The sequence below is a fragment of the Rhinoderma darwinii genome, chromosome 8 (genome assembly GCF_050947455.1).
Source record: "Rhinoderma darwinii isolate aRhiDar2 chromosome 8, aRhiDar2.hap1, whole genome shotgun sequence".
Lineage (NCBI taxonomy): Eukaryota > Metazoa > Chordata > Amphibia > Anura > Rhinodermatidae > Rhinoderma > Rhinoderma darwinii.
In genome coordinates this window covers 125568241-125588304 of record NC_134694.1, presented here as the reverse complement: position 1 = coordinate 125588304, position 20064 = coordinate 125568241, and the positions used below count along the sequence as shown (strand labels likewise).

The following is a 20064-nucleotide window of genomic DNA, read 5'->3' as shown; positions in this document are numbered from 1 at the left end:
GCCCCCAATACGCCTACAAACATCTGTCCATTGCTTTCAATGGGAATTACGATGTTCTGATCCCACGAGCCTTTATTTTACGCGCCGCTGTCAAAAGAAGTGCCGGTCACTTCTTGGGACATTTTTGGAGGCGTTTTTCATTGACTCCATTGAAAAACAGCTCCAAAAACGACCGTAAAAATTGCGAGTTGTTAAAAAAACTTCTGAAAATCAGGAGCTGTTTTTGCCTGAAGCTCCGTATTTTCAGACATTTTTGCTCACTGCATGTGAACATACCCGGACACATAATTGCTGGCGTGGGAAAATAGTTGTCATGGAGAAAACGGCCACAAGCTGCTACAGTGTAGAAACCAAAAACAACTTGACAGAAGAGGACGACTCAAGGACTTTGATTTTTGGATTTAAATGCTTCTTAAAGGTGAAGATCCATCTAAGAAAACCCCTCTCAAAAAGGAGCCGCCGGGGGGGGGGAGGGGAAGCCGAGGCCAACCAACAGTAGCGAAAAATGTAGGAGAACTGTAGTATTACATGGCGGCCATTTATACGTATTACACCGACTCCTCGAGTCCACAGGACAGGAGCGGATCTTAAGATGTTTCGGTCGGGTTCCCACGGATCGGATACGCTGCGTAAAAACTATGCAGCGTATCCGACCTGGAACCCGCAGTACATTCCGTCCGGAAAACCACACCGCAATGTGGTGCGTTATGTTGGACGAATTTTCCACTGCGGAAAGCAGCGGTAAAAAACGCACATACTTACCTAGGCCGCTGTTATGACGACGCAACCCTCCGGTCCGGCCTCCCTGGATGAAGCTGCAGCCCATGTGACCTCTGCAGCCTGCGATCGGCCTGTGATTGGCTGCAGCGAGCACATGGGATGCAACGTCATCCCACGAGGCCAGACCGGACGAAGAAACACAGACTTCTGGGTAAGTGTTTTCTTTTTCTGTAGTTGCGATTTTGGTGGCATAATCGCCGCAAAAGCCGCAACTCTTGGCTTTCTGTTGCAGGATTTGCATCCACAATGAAATTAAATGCGGAAAAATGGAAAACCAACTAAAACGCAGCATAAATTGAGCCGCTGAGGATCTAAATTCCGCACCACAGGCTCATTTATGAACGTTTGCGTTTTTTTCCGCAGCGTGGGCCGGAGATTTACTAAATTTCACCCACTTTGCTGCTACTCTAAACGCTGTGGAATTTCCACACAGAATTCCGTTGTGGAAATTCCGCAGCGTTTACGCTACGTGGGAGCCCGGCCCAAGGCCCATAGAGCGGGCTTCCCCCCGAGACGTCCACATGTCCGACGGGTACGTTCACACAGATTATTTTCAGCCGTTTTTTTGGGCCGTAAACGCCCAAAAAACATCTAAATATACGGAGGGTAAATACCTCCAAACATCTGCCCATTGATTTGAATGGGAAAAACGGCGTTTCATTCCCACAGGGCGTTTTTTTACACGGCAGTTTGTAAAAACGGCGCGTAAAAAAACTCCCCGTAACAAAGGAGCGCATGTCACTTCTTCAGCCGTTTTTGGAGCCGTTTTTCATTGTCTCGATAGTAAACGGAAATAAAAACCGCATCAAAAAATTCTTGATGCATAAAAAACGGCTGGAAATCAGAGGCTCCGTATTTTACAGCCGTTCTTTGTTCAGCGTGTGAACATCGCCTTGTGATGCAGATAGACGGGGTGATCTTCATGATACGACTCCTGTAAGGGCAGCTCCGTAGATAAACACTGGACAGTGCCCTGTTCTGCGGCGATCTAGGAGCGGAGGATGAATCAGCACATAACGGGGCAGATCTGCCATCCAGGACTCTGGGAAAGTTGGGTGACACGCTGTACTGGCGGCCATATTGGTTGTCACCCCTCTTCCCAGAACCAGATACAAGTAAAAAGCTAATTTGAATGTCTTGTCAGACGAGGACGGCGCCAGGACCGACACTTACCGGAGGATTTTGTTTTTAACGGGAAAAGGGGCAGAAAAGTTCCTAAATGTGTAAATTGTGACCACGGATGACGGATTCCAGCGACTCATCCAGAGAACCCCAGATCCGTGCGCGACGCCATTCCTGCTCGTTATATTTTTATTTCCGCTGGATGAAAATAATTCAGGGATTTTCTCTATTTTTTATTTTTTTTTACTTTTGTAAAATCCGTCAGTTGAGTCAGTCTGTGCCGGGCGGTCACACGCTGTCGGGGTTGTTTTTTTCAGACATCGAGGAGAGGCTATACGACGTATCATCGGGATCGGGGGACGTGTGGCTGTAGTCCATTTCTTCCAGCTCCAGCGGCGGCTCAGCGACCAGAATCTGCAAAATACAGAAAAAGTCACCAAAAAAGGCAACGTCCCACGTTTTATAATATCAATTACTGTTCTCATGAATTGTTACCCAGCTTTCCACAAATCCTGAATGGCATATAAATGTGCTATACTGCGAGTTACATTCTTCACCCCTCCCCCTCTCCTGCAGCTCTGCCGGTGTGTCAGTCTTCACTGAAGTTATAGAATTCTACTCATGAATCAGGGGGCACAGGATGAACAGAGCTATAGGTTCCGCCTAGATATCGCAGGACGTATAGAATTGTGGGAGGAAACATGGTCTATTAATGATATGAAATGCCCTTTATTATCTTCAGTAACAACACTGCATCTGCGGGTGTGATTTGTGGGGCTCCTGGAAGGGATGGCCTCTCCTCTTATACAACAGAGACAGAGGCGGCAAAAAATATCATCTCCCGTGACTTCGAGTTTTTTGGACACGCAATTCTTGAGACTGAGGATTTTCATTTCCCCCCCCCCCCCCCCCCCCTCTGAATAGTCTGTAGTCGTGTAATGGACCAATAACAGCAGGAAAATCTGTGGTGTAAATAACCGGAGAGGTGAGGAGAGCAAAGAACTGCCAATAACGAAGATAAGAAACCGCAGGAACAGCGCAACAGCCTGGAGTATAATATGTAATGTATGTACACAGTGACTCCACCAGCAGAATAGTGAGTGCAGCTCTGGAGTATAATACAGGATGTAACTCAGGATCAGTACAGGATAAGTAATGTAATGTATGTACACAGTGACTCCACCAGCAGAATAGTGAGTGCAGCTCTGGAGTATAATACAGGATGTAACTCAGGATCAGTACAGGATAAGTAATGTAATGTATGTACACAGTGACTCCACCAGCAGAATAGTGAGTGCAGCTCTGGAGTATAATACAGGATGTAACTCAGGATCAGTACAGGATAAGTAATGTAATGTATGTACACAGTGACTCCACCAGCAGAATAGGGAGTGCAGCTCCGGAGTATAATACAGGATATAACTCAGGACCAGTACAGGATAAGTAATGTAATGTATGTACACAGTGACTCCACCAGCAGAATAGTGAGTGCAGCTCCGGAGTATAATACAGGCTATAACTCAGGATCAGTACAGGATAAGTAATGTAATGTATGTACACAGTGACTCCACCAGCAGAATAGTGAGTGCAGCTCTGGAGTATAATACAGGATGTAACTCCGGATCAGTACAGGATAAGTAATGTAATGTATGTACACAGTGACTCACTATTCTGCTGGTGGAGTCACTGTGTACATACATTACTTATTCTGTACTAATCCTGAGTTATATCCTGTATTATACTCCAGAGCTGCACTCACTATTCTGCTGGTGTAGTCACTGTGTATATACATTACATTACTTATCCTGTACTGATCCTGAGTTACATCCTGTATTATACTCCAGAGCTGCACTCACTATTCTGCTGGTGGAGTCACTGTACATACATGACATTACTTATCCTGTACTGATCCTGAGTTACATCCTGTATTATACTCCAGAGCTGCACTCACTATTCTGCTGGTGGAGTCACTGTGTACATACATTACATTACTTATCCTGCACTGATCCGGAGTTATATCCTGTATTATTCTCCAGAGCTGCATTCACTATTCTGCTGGTGGAGTCACTGTGCACATACATTACATTACTTATCCTGTACTGATCCTGAGTTACATCCTGTATTATACTCCAGAGCTGCACTCACTATTCTGCTGGTGGAGTCACTGTGTACATACCTTACATTACATATCCTGTACTGATACCGAGTTATATCCTGTATTATGCTCCAGAGCTGCACTCACTATTCTGCTGGTGGAGTCACTGTGTACATACATTACTGATCCTTAGTTATATCCTGTATTATGCTCCAGAGCTGCACTCACTATTCTGCTGGTGGAGTCACTGTGTACATACATTACTTATCCTGTACTGATCCTGAGTTACATCCTGTATTATACTCCAGAGCTGCACTCACTATTCTGCTGGTGGAGTCACTGTGTACATACATTACTTATCCTGTACTGATCCTGAGTTACATCCTGTATTATACTCCAGAGCTGCACTCACTATTCTGCTGGTGGAGTCACTGTGTACATACATTACTTATCCTGTACTCATCCTGAGTTACATCCTGTATTATACTCCAGAGCTGCACTCACTATTCTGCTGGTGGAGTCACTGTGTACATACATTACATTACTTATCCTGTACTGATCCTGAGTTATATCCTGTATTACACTCCAGAGCTGCACTCACTATTCTGCTGGTGGAGTCACTGTGTACATACATTACATTACTTATCCTGTATTCATCCTGAGTTACATCCTGTATTATACTCCAGAGCTGCACTCACTATTCTGCTGGTGGAGTCACTGTGTACATACATTACTTATCCTGTACTCATCCTGAGTTACATCCTGTATTATACTCCAGAGCTGCACTCATGTACACATTGTTTCTGCTATTTATGTAGATACATCTTGTACAGTGCTTATCCGATGTGGATATGAATTTTTATACAGAACATTCTTGATTTCTCTGGGGCACTGATCAGTATTTGGGGTTGAGCTGCGGGTAACACAAATTTTGTTCCTACTTGTTGTTGGTCCCGGTCGCTTGATCGGACAGCATGTATCAGGTTTCTGGTGAAGGATTGCAGCTCCGCATACTTCTGCTTGTATCTTTCCAGCTCGCTCTCCATGTATCTCACCTCTTCGTTCTGCAACAACAAAGGATAGTGAGTGAATTAACCAATAACCAGGCAGAACCCGCTGCACAGCAACATATTACAATGTTTTCTGTCATCTATACCACAGACCCCCACGCATTTCATCATAAGGCTTTAAGGGGTTAATAATTCAATGACCGACCCGACTACTAATAAACCTCAAGTGGCGTCTCTTTATTCAATGCCCCTTCCAGGCTGCCCGCGGCCTCTGGATATTTACTGGTAGATCCAGCTGGATTCCACAGGACCCTCCAACAATCTTATGCGGCTTTCAGACCTTGGCCTGAAAAATGAATCGTACAATTGTGATTTTTTTTTTTCACTGTTCCCCACACGTCATGAATTTAGCCTGCACTGCACCACGAGGGCACGTTCACAGGGCGATCATCCATTGTCGTTGTTTGCCACGTGATTTTCAGTCACTACTATTTTTGTCAAATATTTTTCTTATTTTTTTGTCAAGTTTCTTTATGCAAAAATAGTGAAATGCGTCAGTGCTGACACCTAGTGGCCAAACAGGTAACATGACAGACTCATCTCACGATACAGTCTGCAGTGAAATGTTATCACCTCATCATCATTATGCCCTCGTAGGGTAATTGGAGGTACTAGAGAGGTCCCCTAACCCTTGGGTAGAGGGGTGCAGCAAAGATCCGGACCTCGCTATATGGGACTGCTGCATTATATGACAAGCCGAGGAACACTTCCCACTGAGCACTTGATAAGCAATATGCCTGGCTATACCCAGCTGCCCCCACTTCCTACCCATCAGGTAGTTATCAGGGAGAGCTGCTCAAATAAAATGGAAACAATCAAAAAGGTTCAGCCCTTTAACCCTTCACAGACAGAAATATTACTGAGACAATAAAGAAAATGGCGTCTGTAATTAATGCTGAATAATAGACAGGAGAAAAACATGTTCTTAATTAATCTCAATAATTTACAAATCATCTCAATCACCTATAGGAAAATAACTTCTAATAACAAAGTGTTTGAAGTAAAAGTGACATTGAGTGTAACGATCCCCCCCGACGCAGCGTCCTAACCAATGAATGATGGCGAAAGTGTCACACGTGCAGCCCAGTGTAAGACGTCAAGAGGGTGAGGCGGCAAACAGTGACATACCGCTCTGATAATAACCTTATTATAGCAAAGGGACAGGACGACACCCACCGGACACTGTACAAATTATAAGACTCCCAAAGAAAAGTAGAGAGCAAGATATATTCTTATTACATCTCCTACTTCTCAAACATGTGATATTATATGTCCATAACAGTCAGTATTATAGTAGTTATATTCTTGTGTATAGGAGCAGTATTATAGTAGTTATATTCTTGTATATAGGGGACAGTATTATAGTAGTTATATTCTTGTATATAGGAGCAGTATTATAGTAGTTATATTCTTGTATATATGGGCAGTATTATAGTAGTTATATTCTTGTATATAGGGAGCAATATTATAGTAGTTATATTCTTGTATATAGGGGCAGTATTATAGTAGTTATATTCTTGTATATAGGGGCAGTATTATAGTAGTTATATTCTTGTACATAGGGGACAGTATTATAGTAGTTATATTCTTGTATATATGGGCAGTATTATAGTAGTTATATTCTTGTATATAGGGGGCAGTATTATAGTAGTTATATTCTTGTATATAGGAGCAGTATTATAGTAGTTATATTCTTGTACATAGGGGACAGTATTATAGTAGTTATATTCTTGTATATATGGGCAGTATTATAGTAGTTATATTCTTGTATATAGGGAGCAATATTATAGTAGTTATATTCTTGTATATATGGGCAATATTATAGTAGTTATATTCTTGTATATATGGGCAGTATTATAGTAGTTATATTCTTGTATATAGGGGCAGTATTATAGTAGTTATATTCTTGTATATAGGGGGCAGTATTATAGTAGTTATATTCTTGTATATAGGAGCAGTATTATAGTAGTTATATTCTTGTATATAGGGAGCAATATTATAGTAGTTATATTCTTGTATATAGGGGGCAGTACTATAGTAGTTATATTCTTGTATATAGGGGGGTATTATAGTAGTTATATTCTTGTATATAGGGGGGTATTATAGTAGTTATATTCTTGTATATAGAGGCAGTATTATAGTAGTTATATTCTTGTATATAGGAGCAGTATTATAGTAGTTATATTCTTGTATATAGGGGCAGTATTATAGTAGTTATATTCTTGTATATAGGGGCAGTATTATAGTAGTTATATTCTTGTATATAGGGGGCAGTATTATAGTAGATATATTCTTGTATATAGGGGGCAGTATTATAGTAGTTATATTCTTGTATATAGGAGCAGTATTATAGTAGTTATATTCTTGTATATAGGGAGCAGTATTATAGTAGTTATATTCTTGTATATAGGAGCAGTATTAGAGTAGTTATATTCTTGGATATAGGGGGCAGTATTATAGTAGTTATATTCTTGTATATAGGGGCAGTATTATAGTAGTTATATTCTTGTATATAGGAGCAGTATTATAGTAGTTATATTCTTGTATATAGGGGGCAGTATTATAGTAGTTATATTCTTGTATATAGGGGAGTATTATAGTAGTTATATTCTTGTATATAGGGGCAGTATTATAGTAATTATATTCTTGTATATAGGGGGCAGTATTATAGTAGTTATATTCTTGTATATAGGGGCAGTATTATAGTAGTTATATTCTTGTATATAGGGGGCAGTATTATAGTAGTTATATTCTTGTATATTGGGAGCAGTATTATAGTAGTTATATTCTTGTATATATGGAGCAGTATTATAGTAGTTATATTCTTGTATATAGGGGGCAGTATTATAGTAGTTATATTCTTGTATATAGGGGGCAGTATTATAGTAGTTATATTCTTGTATATTGGGAGCAGTATTATAGTAGTTATATTCTTGTATATAGGGGGCAGTATTATAGTAATTATATTCTTGTATATAGGAGGCAGTATTATAGTAGTTATATTCTTGTATATAGGAGGCAGTATTATAGTAGTTATATTCTTGTATATAGGGGCAGTATTATAGTAGTTATATTCTTGTATATAGGGGGCAGTATTATAGTAGTTATATTCTTGTATATTGGGAGCAGTATTATAGTAGTTATATTCTTGTACATAGGGGACAGTATTATAGTAGTTATATTCTTGTATATAGGGGCAGTATTATAGTAGTTATATTCTTGTATATAGGGGGCAGTATTATAGTAGTTATATTCTTGTATATTGGGAGCAGTATTATAGTAGTTATATTCTTGTATATAGGGGGCAGTATTATAGTAATTATATTCTTGTATATAGGAGGCAGTATTATAGTAGTTATATTCTTGTATATAGGAGGCAGTATTATAGTAGTTATATTCTTGTATATAGGAGGCAGTATTATAGTAGTTATATTCTTGTATATAGGAGGCAGTATTATAGTAGTTATATTCTTGTATATAGGGGCAGTATTATAGTAGTTATATTCTTGTATATAGGAGGCAGTATTATAGTAGTTATATTCTTGTATATAGGGGCAGTATTATAGTAGTTATATTCTTGTATATAGGAGCAGTATTATAGTAGTTATATTCTTGTATATAGGGGCAGTATTATAGTAGTTATATTCTTGTATATAGGGGCAGTATTATAGTAGTTATATTCTTGTATATAGGAGCAGTATTATAGTAGTTATATTCTTGTATATAGGGACAGTATTATAGTAGTTATATTCTTGTATATAGGGGCAGTATTATAGTAGTTATATTCTTGTATATAGGGGCAGTATTATAGTAGTTATATTCTTGTATATAGGGGGCAGTATTATAGTAGTTATATTCTTGTATATAGGGGGCAGTATTATAGTAGTTATATTCTTGTATATAGGAGGCAGTATTATAGTAGTTATATTCTTGTATATAGGAGGCAGTATTATAGTAGTTATATTCTTGTATATAGGAGGCAGTATTATAGTAGTTATATTCTTGTATATAGGAGGCAGTATTATAGTAGTTATATTCTTGTATATAGGAGCAGTATTATAGTAGTTATATTCTTGTATATAGGAGCAGTATTATAGTAGTTATATTCTTGTATATAGGGGGCAGTATTATAGTAGTTATATTCTTGTATATAGGGAGCAATATTATAGTAGATATATTCTTGTATATAGGGGCAGTATTCTAGTAGTTATATCCTAATATTTTCGGATCAGAACTAGGTAAAAAGTGTCCAGTGCAGAAGATGAGACCGGATCATGTAAACATTCTGTGCTTGTGACTTCAGTGATATCTGGATCTGCAGTAACGCACTGTGACCTCGCTGGCACTCCATGATAAGCGGCCGCCTCGCACGCGGTGCCATTACAGAGGATATTTTACCACCCTGGCAGCACATATCTCTCACTGCTCAGTTACCATGGTGTCCATTTCACTTGGTTTAACAAGGAATGAAGACAGATTCTCCCTGAACGCTGATTATTTAGACATTTCATCAGAGAGGCATCCGGCAGTCTGGAGCCCAGGAACGCCGCACCCTCCCTACACCCACAACCTGCAGCCGGAGGAACCAAGTCAGAGCCCATCTTATCCTCGCAAGTCTTAATACATCACCAGTTCTGCAGAACAAAGAAAGTCGTGTAACAGCAAAAAGTGTAAGCTGGGGGGGGGGTTTCCATACTGAAGAAAATACACCGTAAGAAGAACTGGGGTCTGTCTAGTTACAAAAGCTGTTTTCAAGCACCCTACTAGAAAGCTCAGGTAATAGATGGGAGAAGGTCCTGAATGAGGATCCTCATCAATTAGCCAGAGCAGAGAGTGACTAGAAGGGCGGATTTACACGAACATGTAATACGTCCGTGCAACGTGCGTGCTTTCCACACGCGTCGCACAGACCTATGTTAGTCTATAGGGCCGTGCAGACCGTCCGTGAAACGCATGACATGTCCTATATTTTTGCGTTGTTCGCGCATCACGCACCCATTGAAGTCAATGGGTGCGTGAAAATCACGCGCACCACACGGAAGCACTTTGTGTGACGCGCGCGATTCGTGCAACAGCAGTGAAAAGTATGAATGAAAACAGAAAAGCACCACGTGCTACAAACATACAGAGTGTCATAATGATGGCGACTGCGCGAAAATCACACAGACACGCATCATATGGTGATGACACACGGAGCTGTTAAGTGCCTTTTGCGCGTGCAAAATGCAGCGTGTTTTGCGCACGCAAAACGCACACGCTCGTGTAAATCCGCCCTCTCACTCTGCAGAGCCTGACACATCCGTACATTACACGGACATTGAATTCAGTAAAGATTGGGTAATGCTTCATTTCTCCTGTGGTGGCGCTGCAGGGGAATTGTTAATCTATGCCTGATCGCTGAGGGTCCAAGCAGTGGGACATCCTGGGATCAGACTATTTTTGAAGATCTTTCCCTTTAATAAAGATTGGAGTGTCCGATCAGTAATTACACAGCAATGATGTCACATATATAACATGATTTTCCTACTGTTTGATTCGTCCCATCACAGTTGCCATAGTTGTTATTTGGGAAAAAATAATCTCTACTTCACTTACCCTTTCCTTATAGTGAGGGGCGGCGGGGCTGTGGGAAGAAGGAGCGCTGGATAGGAGGATATTCCTATTATACTGTATTGCAGCAATTTCATGGTTTCATTTTATATGATTTGGAGTAAGTGTTGGGGTGTTCGGGTTTATTCCGCATTTACAGAAGTGCTGCGGATTTTCAGTAGCGAAGTGGAGTGGAAAACTCTGCATGGAAATTTATGCTGTGGAATGGTCGGAGATTTGTTGCGTAGTTTCCCCATCGCCTCCTGTGGAAACCGGGTATAAAGAGACCGCCGGGGGAGCAGGGACGGGTGAGAAGTGTCAGGGGTCATGAGCATGCCATTTTTTCCCTGCCTGCTGTTGTCCGCAGGGGAAAATCCACAGCAAAATTCGATACAGATTTCCCTGCGGATTCTGGGTCAGGTCTGCGGGCGTATATCTCATCTCTCCAACAACTCCCAGAATGGCGCTGCACGCGAGGAGTCCCGGCTCGTACACAGTGTGAATAGATCGTGTTTCCTTCTATTCATTGACCTAGAGAGTGAACGGAGCCAGAGATTGTCAGCGAGTGATACATTATAGCTACGACCGGACGGAAGAGAACGACGACTACAACGATGCTAAACAGGAAATAATCTCACACTGAATGACCCCATATTACAGACCCCCATATTACAGACCCCCATATAGTTGGGTGTTGGATCTCCTTTGGCCTTCAGATCCACAGAAATTCCCGGCGTCCTAGATTCCACTTGGAATATTGGCGCGTGCGGACAGGATCGCCTCTTCTGCCCTAGTGTAAATAGCCGCCATGATAGTATGAACCTGGTCGGTCACAACACTTAGGTCATCTCTGCTGTTCATCCAGAGGTATCAGAGGAGCCGGGGGGCCAAGAAAACCTCCCCCACCATCACTGCACCTCCCCCAGCCGGGACTGTTCACACCTGACGTGATGGGTCCATCTATTCATGCTGCCCCCGCCTCAAATTCTGACCCTCCCACCAATGTGGCGCCACAGAAATCCGGATCATCCGAGCAGGCGATGATTTTCCGCAGCTCAGGGATATAAGTTTTGGCTCTTTTGCCCCCCGGAGTCTCATCTTTCAGTTTCCCTCAGTAATGGTGCCGGTCGTCTGCGGTTTCATCTCATCCGTGCTGAGGCGCGATGACTTGTGCATTTGGACACACTGGTTGGAGCTCCAGCTTTGTATCGGGCTGCGGTTTTCTGGCCTGTTCTCCGCCGGTTCCTCAGCACGATTCTTCACGTCCTCCTCGGACCCCTTTCATCCGCGAGTTGTTGACGTCCACAGGATCCCCTTCCGCTGGATGTTTTTCCTGGACCGCATTATCCTCCGTACCCTCTCCACACCGCCGCACGAGAAAACCCCACCAGCATTTTATGAAGTCCCGGCTCGTCCAGCGCGGAGGACCAGTTCTCGCTCCAAGTCGATCAGATCGTTTGCTTTTCCCAATCTAATGTGGATTTACAAGGAAACTGATCCACGGAAAACTTGCTGACTCCGGGTCACGTGCCTAATACAGGGACAGGGCAGGTGTCTAATAAAGTGGCCATTCAGTGTACATCGTACTCATCCACGATCTCCGACCAGCGACTCCGGAGCTCGTCAATAGAACATCCGCACTGATATATGGAGGACGTGTCCGGACCCCGGAATCGCGCCATTTTGCTATAATACCAGCGCTATCATGACGACAGGTCTGGTTTCTCCTCATTTAATAGGTCTCTCATATTTTTAGTTACACATGGCTCACAAGTACCTCTGCCTTAGACTCTAGTCACATCTAGAGCTGCTTCCACGTTACTGTTGTTTTGTGGTTACCAGTGCAGCGCCTTGTTTGAGCGGAGGTGACAGTTACCCAGAAGGCTCATCTGTTAGGTCACATGACTGACAATGGGGTGGAGCTTCCAAGAGTGAGCATCAGGATTGTGACTGCAGATCTGGATGTGATCGGAGTAAAATAATATGATGTAACTAAACATGAGTGCACGTTAAGTAAAGCAAAGCATCTACACAGTAACTCATGGTCACATGCAGCTTCAACCGGAGATGTTGTTAAAACCAGAATTACACTTTAATTAAAGCCTTAAAAACCGTAGAGGAAATCGTAAATATAAACTCGTTACTGTAATCCCATCATCTCCGCTATAAAGACACAATCCTGAATGATTCTTCTACATCAGGGAATGCGGACTGTTCTATTATTTATAAATCCGCTCGGCTTTGGCATCGACGGGGTTAACACCGCTCGGCGGTATCAGAGCCGCGCGACTATTATTCACTGTCCGTTCCACATGAAGTTGTAGCAACGAGCGGGCGACGCGACCTTCAGATACGCGGCTAATGATCGGGTTATATTTATTCTCCAGATATTTATAACGATACGACGCTCCTCATCCAGCGCCGCCTGTCCGCCATGTTTTCTCTTTATAGGTTTTTTTTATCTACTTGATTATTTTATGTAACAATTATCAGAGACAAATATCGAGGCCTCGACTACGACAGAGAGCGGCGCAATGACCGAAGTGTCATCTAGGAGGAGAAATAATAGAAGATTGTATACAGCAGGACACTAGGACCAGGAACCAATCAGATGGACGCACGCCGGCCGGGTCTCCCCCTGCACCCCACAAATATGGAATTAACCTTTACTGGACCAGAAGGAAATATAAAATGGCCAGAAAACGTAACGTCAAATATACAATTGAAATGTCCCCCGAACACGATTGTAATAACACCAAACAATGCAAAATGTCACAATTCAGAAGAGGACGCGGCGCGGCGCGTGGAATACCAATAATAATGTCATATAATAGTGTCATATAATAGTGTCATATAATAGTGTCATATAATAATGTCATATAATAGTGTAATACAGTAAAGGAAAATGGTATAAAACAGTATAATAAAGTGTATCATACACAGTATTATTTGTAGGCAGCCACCAGCAGCTTATAAATCATTCCTGCAGTATATATATATATATATATATATATAGGCGCCTCCCCCTATAAATGATATTATTAGGTCAGGATTGTCGTATCACCGCGGTCTCCTGCGCTCACCGTCCTATAGTCGTCTTGCAGAACATGTTTATAGACGGCCGCTGTGCCGTGTGACGAGCTGCTCCGGTCACTAGGATGAGCGTACCTCTAGTCTTGTGTGTGGAGAGCGAGGGGCCACATAATGTCCTCACACAGGGGCCCTCAGCCCCACAACAAGCAGAAAACTAAGAATGGACACGCCCACTGGGCGGTACAGGAGTCTTTGATGGTACAAACGGTGGTACAGCGGAAGGCGCGTCAGAGTCGGCGCCAAAAAACTGCTGAAATGTCCCCCTATTGATTTCAGTGAGAGGCAAAGGCGTTCTTTTCCCCGGGGGCTTTTGACCACTTTTGTAAAAGAAAAAAAGTGGATTGTTCTTTTCTCCAGCGGTTTCACTCAATGGGAGGCAGAGAAAAGGGTCTCGATTCTGAGCAGAAATTTTTTGCCCGTGGACCTGGCATTCGTTTCTGTGGCCAAAAAATGCAGCAAAAAAAAATAAAAAAAAAGCGCAGGCAGTTCACAATCTGACCCACATTTTTTTTCTAACAGCAAAAAAAACTCTGTGTGAACAGGGACAAAGCGCTGCAGCTTTCTACTCAACTGCGTTTTTCAATTCCTCATTATTTTCAAGATCTCTGCATCGGAGAGAGTGAAAATCCATCTTGCCCTGATCCTGCTCCCACAGCTGAGAATTTGTTACAATGTATCAGTGTAGATAATATCTATGGGCCTGGAGTCCCCAGTAGGAGAGATATGTGTCCTGCTGATGGGTTTAGATCACCGAGGATTGTATATACACTGACACCTTGTAGAAAATCCTCAGCTGTGTGAGCAGGACTAAGGCCTCATGCACACGACCATAACTATGTGCACGGCTGTGATTTTCGGGTCGGCCGGTCGCAGAGTGTCACCTGCAAATCGCGGGCCGCGCACATGAATTTCTATGAGCCTGGACGTAATAAGACTTGCCCGTTCTTTCTGCGGTCCGGGCTCCTGAGCTCGTGTGCACGGGCCCATTGAAATGAATGGGGCTGCAATTCTCCCGTGGATTTTCGGGGGAATTGTGGCTGCAAAAGCACGTGCGCGTGCATGGGGCCTAAGTCAGGACGGTTTTCAGTCCCTGGATGCAAACAAGAATGTTCCCATTCACAGACTGCAAGCTGAGATCTTAAAACTGGTGAGGATTTGAAACACAAAGTCTGTTAGAAAGTTGCAGAACTTTTCATTACACAATGATGAAGCTTTATTTATAGAACAATGGACGATGCCGTGTGTCATGTGACGGTCTGCCGGGGGCCGGAGCCGATACTGAAAGAATAAATGGCAACCATCAATACCTTATAATCCAGGAGCGATCGAATCTGATCCACATCTAACGTGCTCATCTCCTCCTCCGGAGCCTCCACTTTCTGGAACACAGAAGGAATCGGGAAACAGTAATAACGCAGGTGTACGGCTCTGATCAGTGACTCCACCTCAGCTGCATGGCCTATTATAGGCTGAAACTCCACCTCCTATCTCACCAGTGGCTCAGGCATCAGCTCTGCAATTCCACCATGCTTTACACTGCATCACTGCTCATTCAGATAGGCTGCTTTGTCGTCATTGTCCCCCGGCCGTAATAACACAGACATATCGTTTATCAGGTTATTTAGTGTAATCAGCGTAAAAAACAAAACTAGGAAAAAATCCCGCCATCGCTTTTTCTGTATTATCCCCCCCCCCATAAAATGAAAGAAATTAAGCACAAAGTTCTATGTGCCCCCAGAGGTCGCCACTTCCCCTTTATTATTTACCCGACACAGCGCCATACATTTGGTTGTGGCAGTGCCCAGTATTGCAGCTCACAGTAGGACAGTCCCATTCAAGTGAAGAGAACGGAGCTGCAGTACCGGTCACAGCCACAACCAAATGTACGGCGCTGCGCCTGGTAAACAACAAAGTGGGTGAGTCACCCCAATGCAGCTGATTGGCCATTAATATCACAGTCCCAGAAAACCCTTTTAAACGCCAAAATTGTCTGCGTCCTTGAGGGGTTCACAGACCCTCGGCTGTACTCACCACACTGTGCGGAGGCGCCAGGTCTGCACTGTCCTCCTTCATGCTGAGGTCTTCGTTCCGTCCCACGTCGTGAACATCATCTGCTGCGGGACCACAACAGGACAGGGTTTTAGGTTTATGGACCGACATTTGAATTTAGCGCTTCTATAAAATGTTCAGAGCTCCAGACACCCAGCGGTCCAGTATAATACCCCCATAGCTGCCCTCACACAGTATATACCCCCATAGCTGCCCTCACACAGTATAATACCCCCATAGCTGCCCTCACACAGTATAATGTCCCCATAACTGTCCTCCACACAGTATAATGTCCCCATAACTGCCTCCACACAGTATAATGCCCCTATAACTGCCTCCACACAGTATAATGTCCCCATAGCTGCCTCCACACGGTATAATGTCCCATAGCTGCCCCCACACGGTATAATCCCCCCCATAACTGCCTCCACACAGTATAATGTCCCCATAACTGCCTCACACAGTATAATGTCCCCATAGCTGCCCCCACACAGTATAATGTCCCATAGCTGCCTCCACACAGTATAATGCCCCATAGCTGCCTCCACACAGTATAATGCCCCCATAACTGCCCCCACACAGTATAATGCCCCCATAGCTGCCCCACACAGTATAATGCCCCCATAACTGCCTCCACACAGTATAATACCCCCATAACTGCCCCCACACAGTATAATGCCCCATAACTGCCTCCACACAGTATAATGCCCCCATAACTGCCTCCACACAGTATAATGTCCCCATAGCTGCCTCCACACAGTATAATGTCCCCATAGCTGCCCCCACACAGTATAATGCCCCATAGCTGCCTCCACACAGTATAATGCCCATAGCTGCCTCCACACAGTATAATGTCCCCATAGCTGTCCTCCACACAGTATAATGTCCCCATAGCTGTCCTCCACACAGTATAATGTCCCCATAACAACTGCCCCCACACAGTATAATACCCCCATAACTGCCTCCACACAGTATAATGTCCCCATAACTGCCTCCACACAGTATAATGTCCCCATAGCTGCCCCCACACAGTATAATGTCCCATAGCTGCCTCCACACAGTATAATGCCCCATAGCTGCCTCCACACAGTATAATGCCCCCATAACTGCCCCCACACAGTATAATGCCCCCATAGCTGCCTCCACACAGTATAATGTCCCATAGCTGCCTCCACACAGGTATAATGTCCCCATAGCTGCCCCACACGGTATAATGCCCCCATAGCTGCCTCCACACGGTATAATGTCCCCATAGCTGCCCCCACACGGTATAATGTCCCCATAGCTGCCCCCACACGGTATAATGCCCCCATAACTGCCTCCACACGGTATAATGTCCCCATAGCTGACTCCACACAGTATAATGCCCCCATAACTGCCTCCACACAGTATAATACCCCCATAACTGCCTCCACACGGTATAATGCCCCCATAGCTGCCTCCACACGGTATAATGTCCCCATAGCTGCCCCCACACGGTATAATGTCCCCATAGCTGCCCCCACACGGTATAATGCCCCCATAACTGCCTCCACACGGTATAATGTCCCCATAGCTGACTCCACACGGTATAATGTCCCCATAGCTGCCTCCACACGGTATAATGTCCCCATAGCTGCCTCCACACGGTATAATGTCCCCATAGCTGCCCCCACACGGTATAATCCCCCCCATAACTGCCTCCACACAGTATAATGCCCCCATAACTGCCCCCACACAGTATAATGTCCCCATAACTGCCTCCACACAGTATAATGCCCCCATAGCTGCCTCCACACGGTATAATGTCCCCATAGCTGCCCCCACACGGTATAATCCCCCCCATAACTGCCTCCACACAGTATATGCCCCATAACTGCCTCCACACAGTATAATGTCCCCATAGCTGCCCCCACACAGTATAATGCCCCCATAACTGCCTCCACACAGTATAATGTCCCCATAGCTGCCTCCACACGGTATAATGCCCCATAGCTGCCTCCACACAGTATAATGTCCCCATAGCTGCCTCCACACAGTATAATGTCCCCATAGCTGCCCCCACACAGTATAATGTCCCCATAGCTGCCTCCACACAGTATAATGTCCCCATAACTGCCTCCAAACAGTATAATGTCCCCATAGCTGCCCCCACACAGTATAATGTCCCCATAGCTGCCTCCACACAGTATAATGCCCCATAGCTGCCTCCACAGTATAATGCCCCCATAACTGCCTCCACACAGTATAATGCCCCCACACAGTATAATGCCCCCATAGCTGCCCCCACACAGTATAATGTCCCCATAACTGCCTCCACACAGTATAATGCCCCATAACTGCCTCCACAGAGTATAATGCCCCATAACTGCCTCCACACAGTATAATGCCCCCATAACTGTCCTCCACACAGTATAATGTCCCCATAACTGCCCCCACACAGTATAATGCCCCATAGCTGCCTCCACACAGTATAATGTCCCCATAGCTGCCTCCACACAGTATAATGTCCCCATAGCTGCCTCCACACAGTATAATGTCCCCATAGCTGCCTCCACACAGTATAATGTCCCCATAGCTGCCTCCACACAGTATAATGTCCCCATAGCTGCCTCCACACAGTATAATGTCCCCATAGCTGGCCTCCACACAGTATAATGTCCCCTAGCTGCCTCCACACAGTATAATGCTCCCATAGCTGCCCCCACACAGTATAATGTCCCCATAACTGCCCCCACACAGTATAATGCCCCCATAGCTGCCTCCACACAGTATAATGTCCCCATAGCTGCCTCCACACAGTATAATGTCCCCATAACTGCCCTCCACACAGTATAATGCCCCCATAACTGCCTCCACACAGTATAATGCCCCATAACTGCCTCCACACAGTATATGTCCCCATAACTGCCTCCACACAGTATAATGTCCCCATAACTGCCTCCACACAGTATAATGTCCCCATAGCTGCCTCCACACAGTATAATGCCCCCATAGCTGCCCCCACACAGTATAATGCCCCCATAGCTGCCTCCACACAGTATAATGCCCCCATAGCTGCCCCCACACAGTATAATGACCCCATAGCTGCCTCCACACAGTATAATGCCCCCATAGCTGCCACTACACAGTATAATGCCCCCATAACTGCCTCCACACAGTATAATGCCCCCATAGCTGCCCCCACACAGTATAATGCCCCCATAGCTGCCCCCACACAGTATAATGCCCCCATAGCTGCCCCCACACAGTATAATGCCCCCATAACTGCCTCCACACAGTATAATGTCCCCATAACTGCCTCCACACAGTATAATGTCCCCATAACTGCCTCCACACAGTATAATGCCCCATAACTGCCTCCACACAGTATAATGTCCCCATAGCTGGCCCCACACAGTATAATGTCCCCATAGCTGCCTCCACACAGTATAATGCCCCCATAGCTGCCTCCACACAGTATAATGTCCCCCATAGCTGCCTCCACACAGTATAATGTCCCCATAGCTGCCTCCACACAGTATAATGTCCCCATAGCTGCCTCCACACAGTATAATGCCCCCCATAGCTGCCTCCACACAGTATAATGCCCCATAACTGCCTCCACACAGTATAATGCCCCCACACAGTATAATGCCCCCATAGCTGCCCCCACACAGTATAATGCCCCATAGCTGCCCCCACACAGTATAATGCCCCATAACTGCCTCCACACAGTATAATGTCCCCATAGCTGCCTCCACACAGTATAATGCCCCCATAACTGCCTCCACACAGTATAATACCCCCATAACTGCCTCCACACAGTATAATGTCCCCATAGCTGCCTCCACACAGTATAATGCCCCCATAGCTGCCTCCACACAGTATAATGCCCCCATAGCTGCCTCCACACAGTATAATGTCCCCATAACTGCCTCCACACTGTATAATGCCCCCATAACTGACTCCACACAGTATAATGTCCCCATAACTGCCTCCACACAGTATAATGCCCCATAACTGCCTCCACACAGTATAATGTCCCCATAGCTGGCCCCACACAGTATAATGTCCCCATAGCTGGCCCCACACAGTATTATGTCCCCATAGCTGCCTACACACAGTATAATGCCCCCATAGCTGCCTCCACACAGTATAATGTCCCCATAGCTGCCCTCCACACAGTATAATGCCCCCATAGCTGCCCCCACAACAGTATAATGTCCCCATAGCTGCCTCCCAACAGTATAATGCCCCCATAACTGCCTCCACACAGTATAATGTCCCCATAGCTGCCTCCACACA

At 44.6% G+C, this 20064-nt stretch overlaps 1 protein-coding gene across 1 annotated transcript; it reads right to left on the bottom strand.

The window, feature by feature from the left end:
- Nucleotides 1-1300: 1300 nt before the first annotated feature.
- Nucleotides 1301-15924, bottom strand: HDX (highly divergent homeobox). The gene is made up of 4 exons (XM_075834521.1): nucleotides 15781-15924; nucleotides 15057-15128; nucleotides 4939-5061; nucleotides 1301-2316 (listed from the first exon to the last, which is right to left on the bottom strand). The coding sequence occupies exons 1-4, from the start codon at nucleotides 15907-15909 to the stop codon at nucleotides 2191-2193; spliced, it is 450 nt and encodes a 149-aa protein (XP_075690636.1). The 5' UTR covers nucleotides 15910-15924; the 3' UTR covers nucleotides 1301-2190.
- Between the last annotated feature and the right edge of the window lie 4140 nt (nucleotides 15925-20064).

Coding starts and splice junctions, on each gene's coding strand:
- HDX (XM_075834521.1), bottom strand. CDS start 15,909: ATGTCGGTCCATAAACCTAAAACCCTGTCCTGTTGTGGTCCCGCAGCA. Junction 15,129..15,780: donor TGGCGCCTCCGCACAGTGTG/GTGAGTACAGCC, acceptor TCTGTGTTCCAG/AAAGTGGAGGCTCCGGAGGA. Junction 2,317..4,938: donor GCGACCGGGACCAACAACAA/GTAGGAACAAAA, acceptor TGTATTTTGCAG/ATTCTGGTCGCTGAGCCGCC.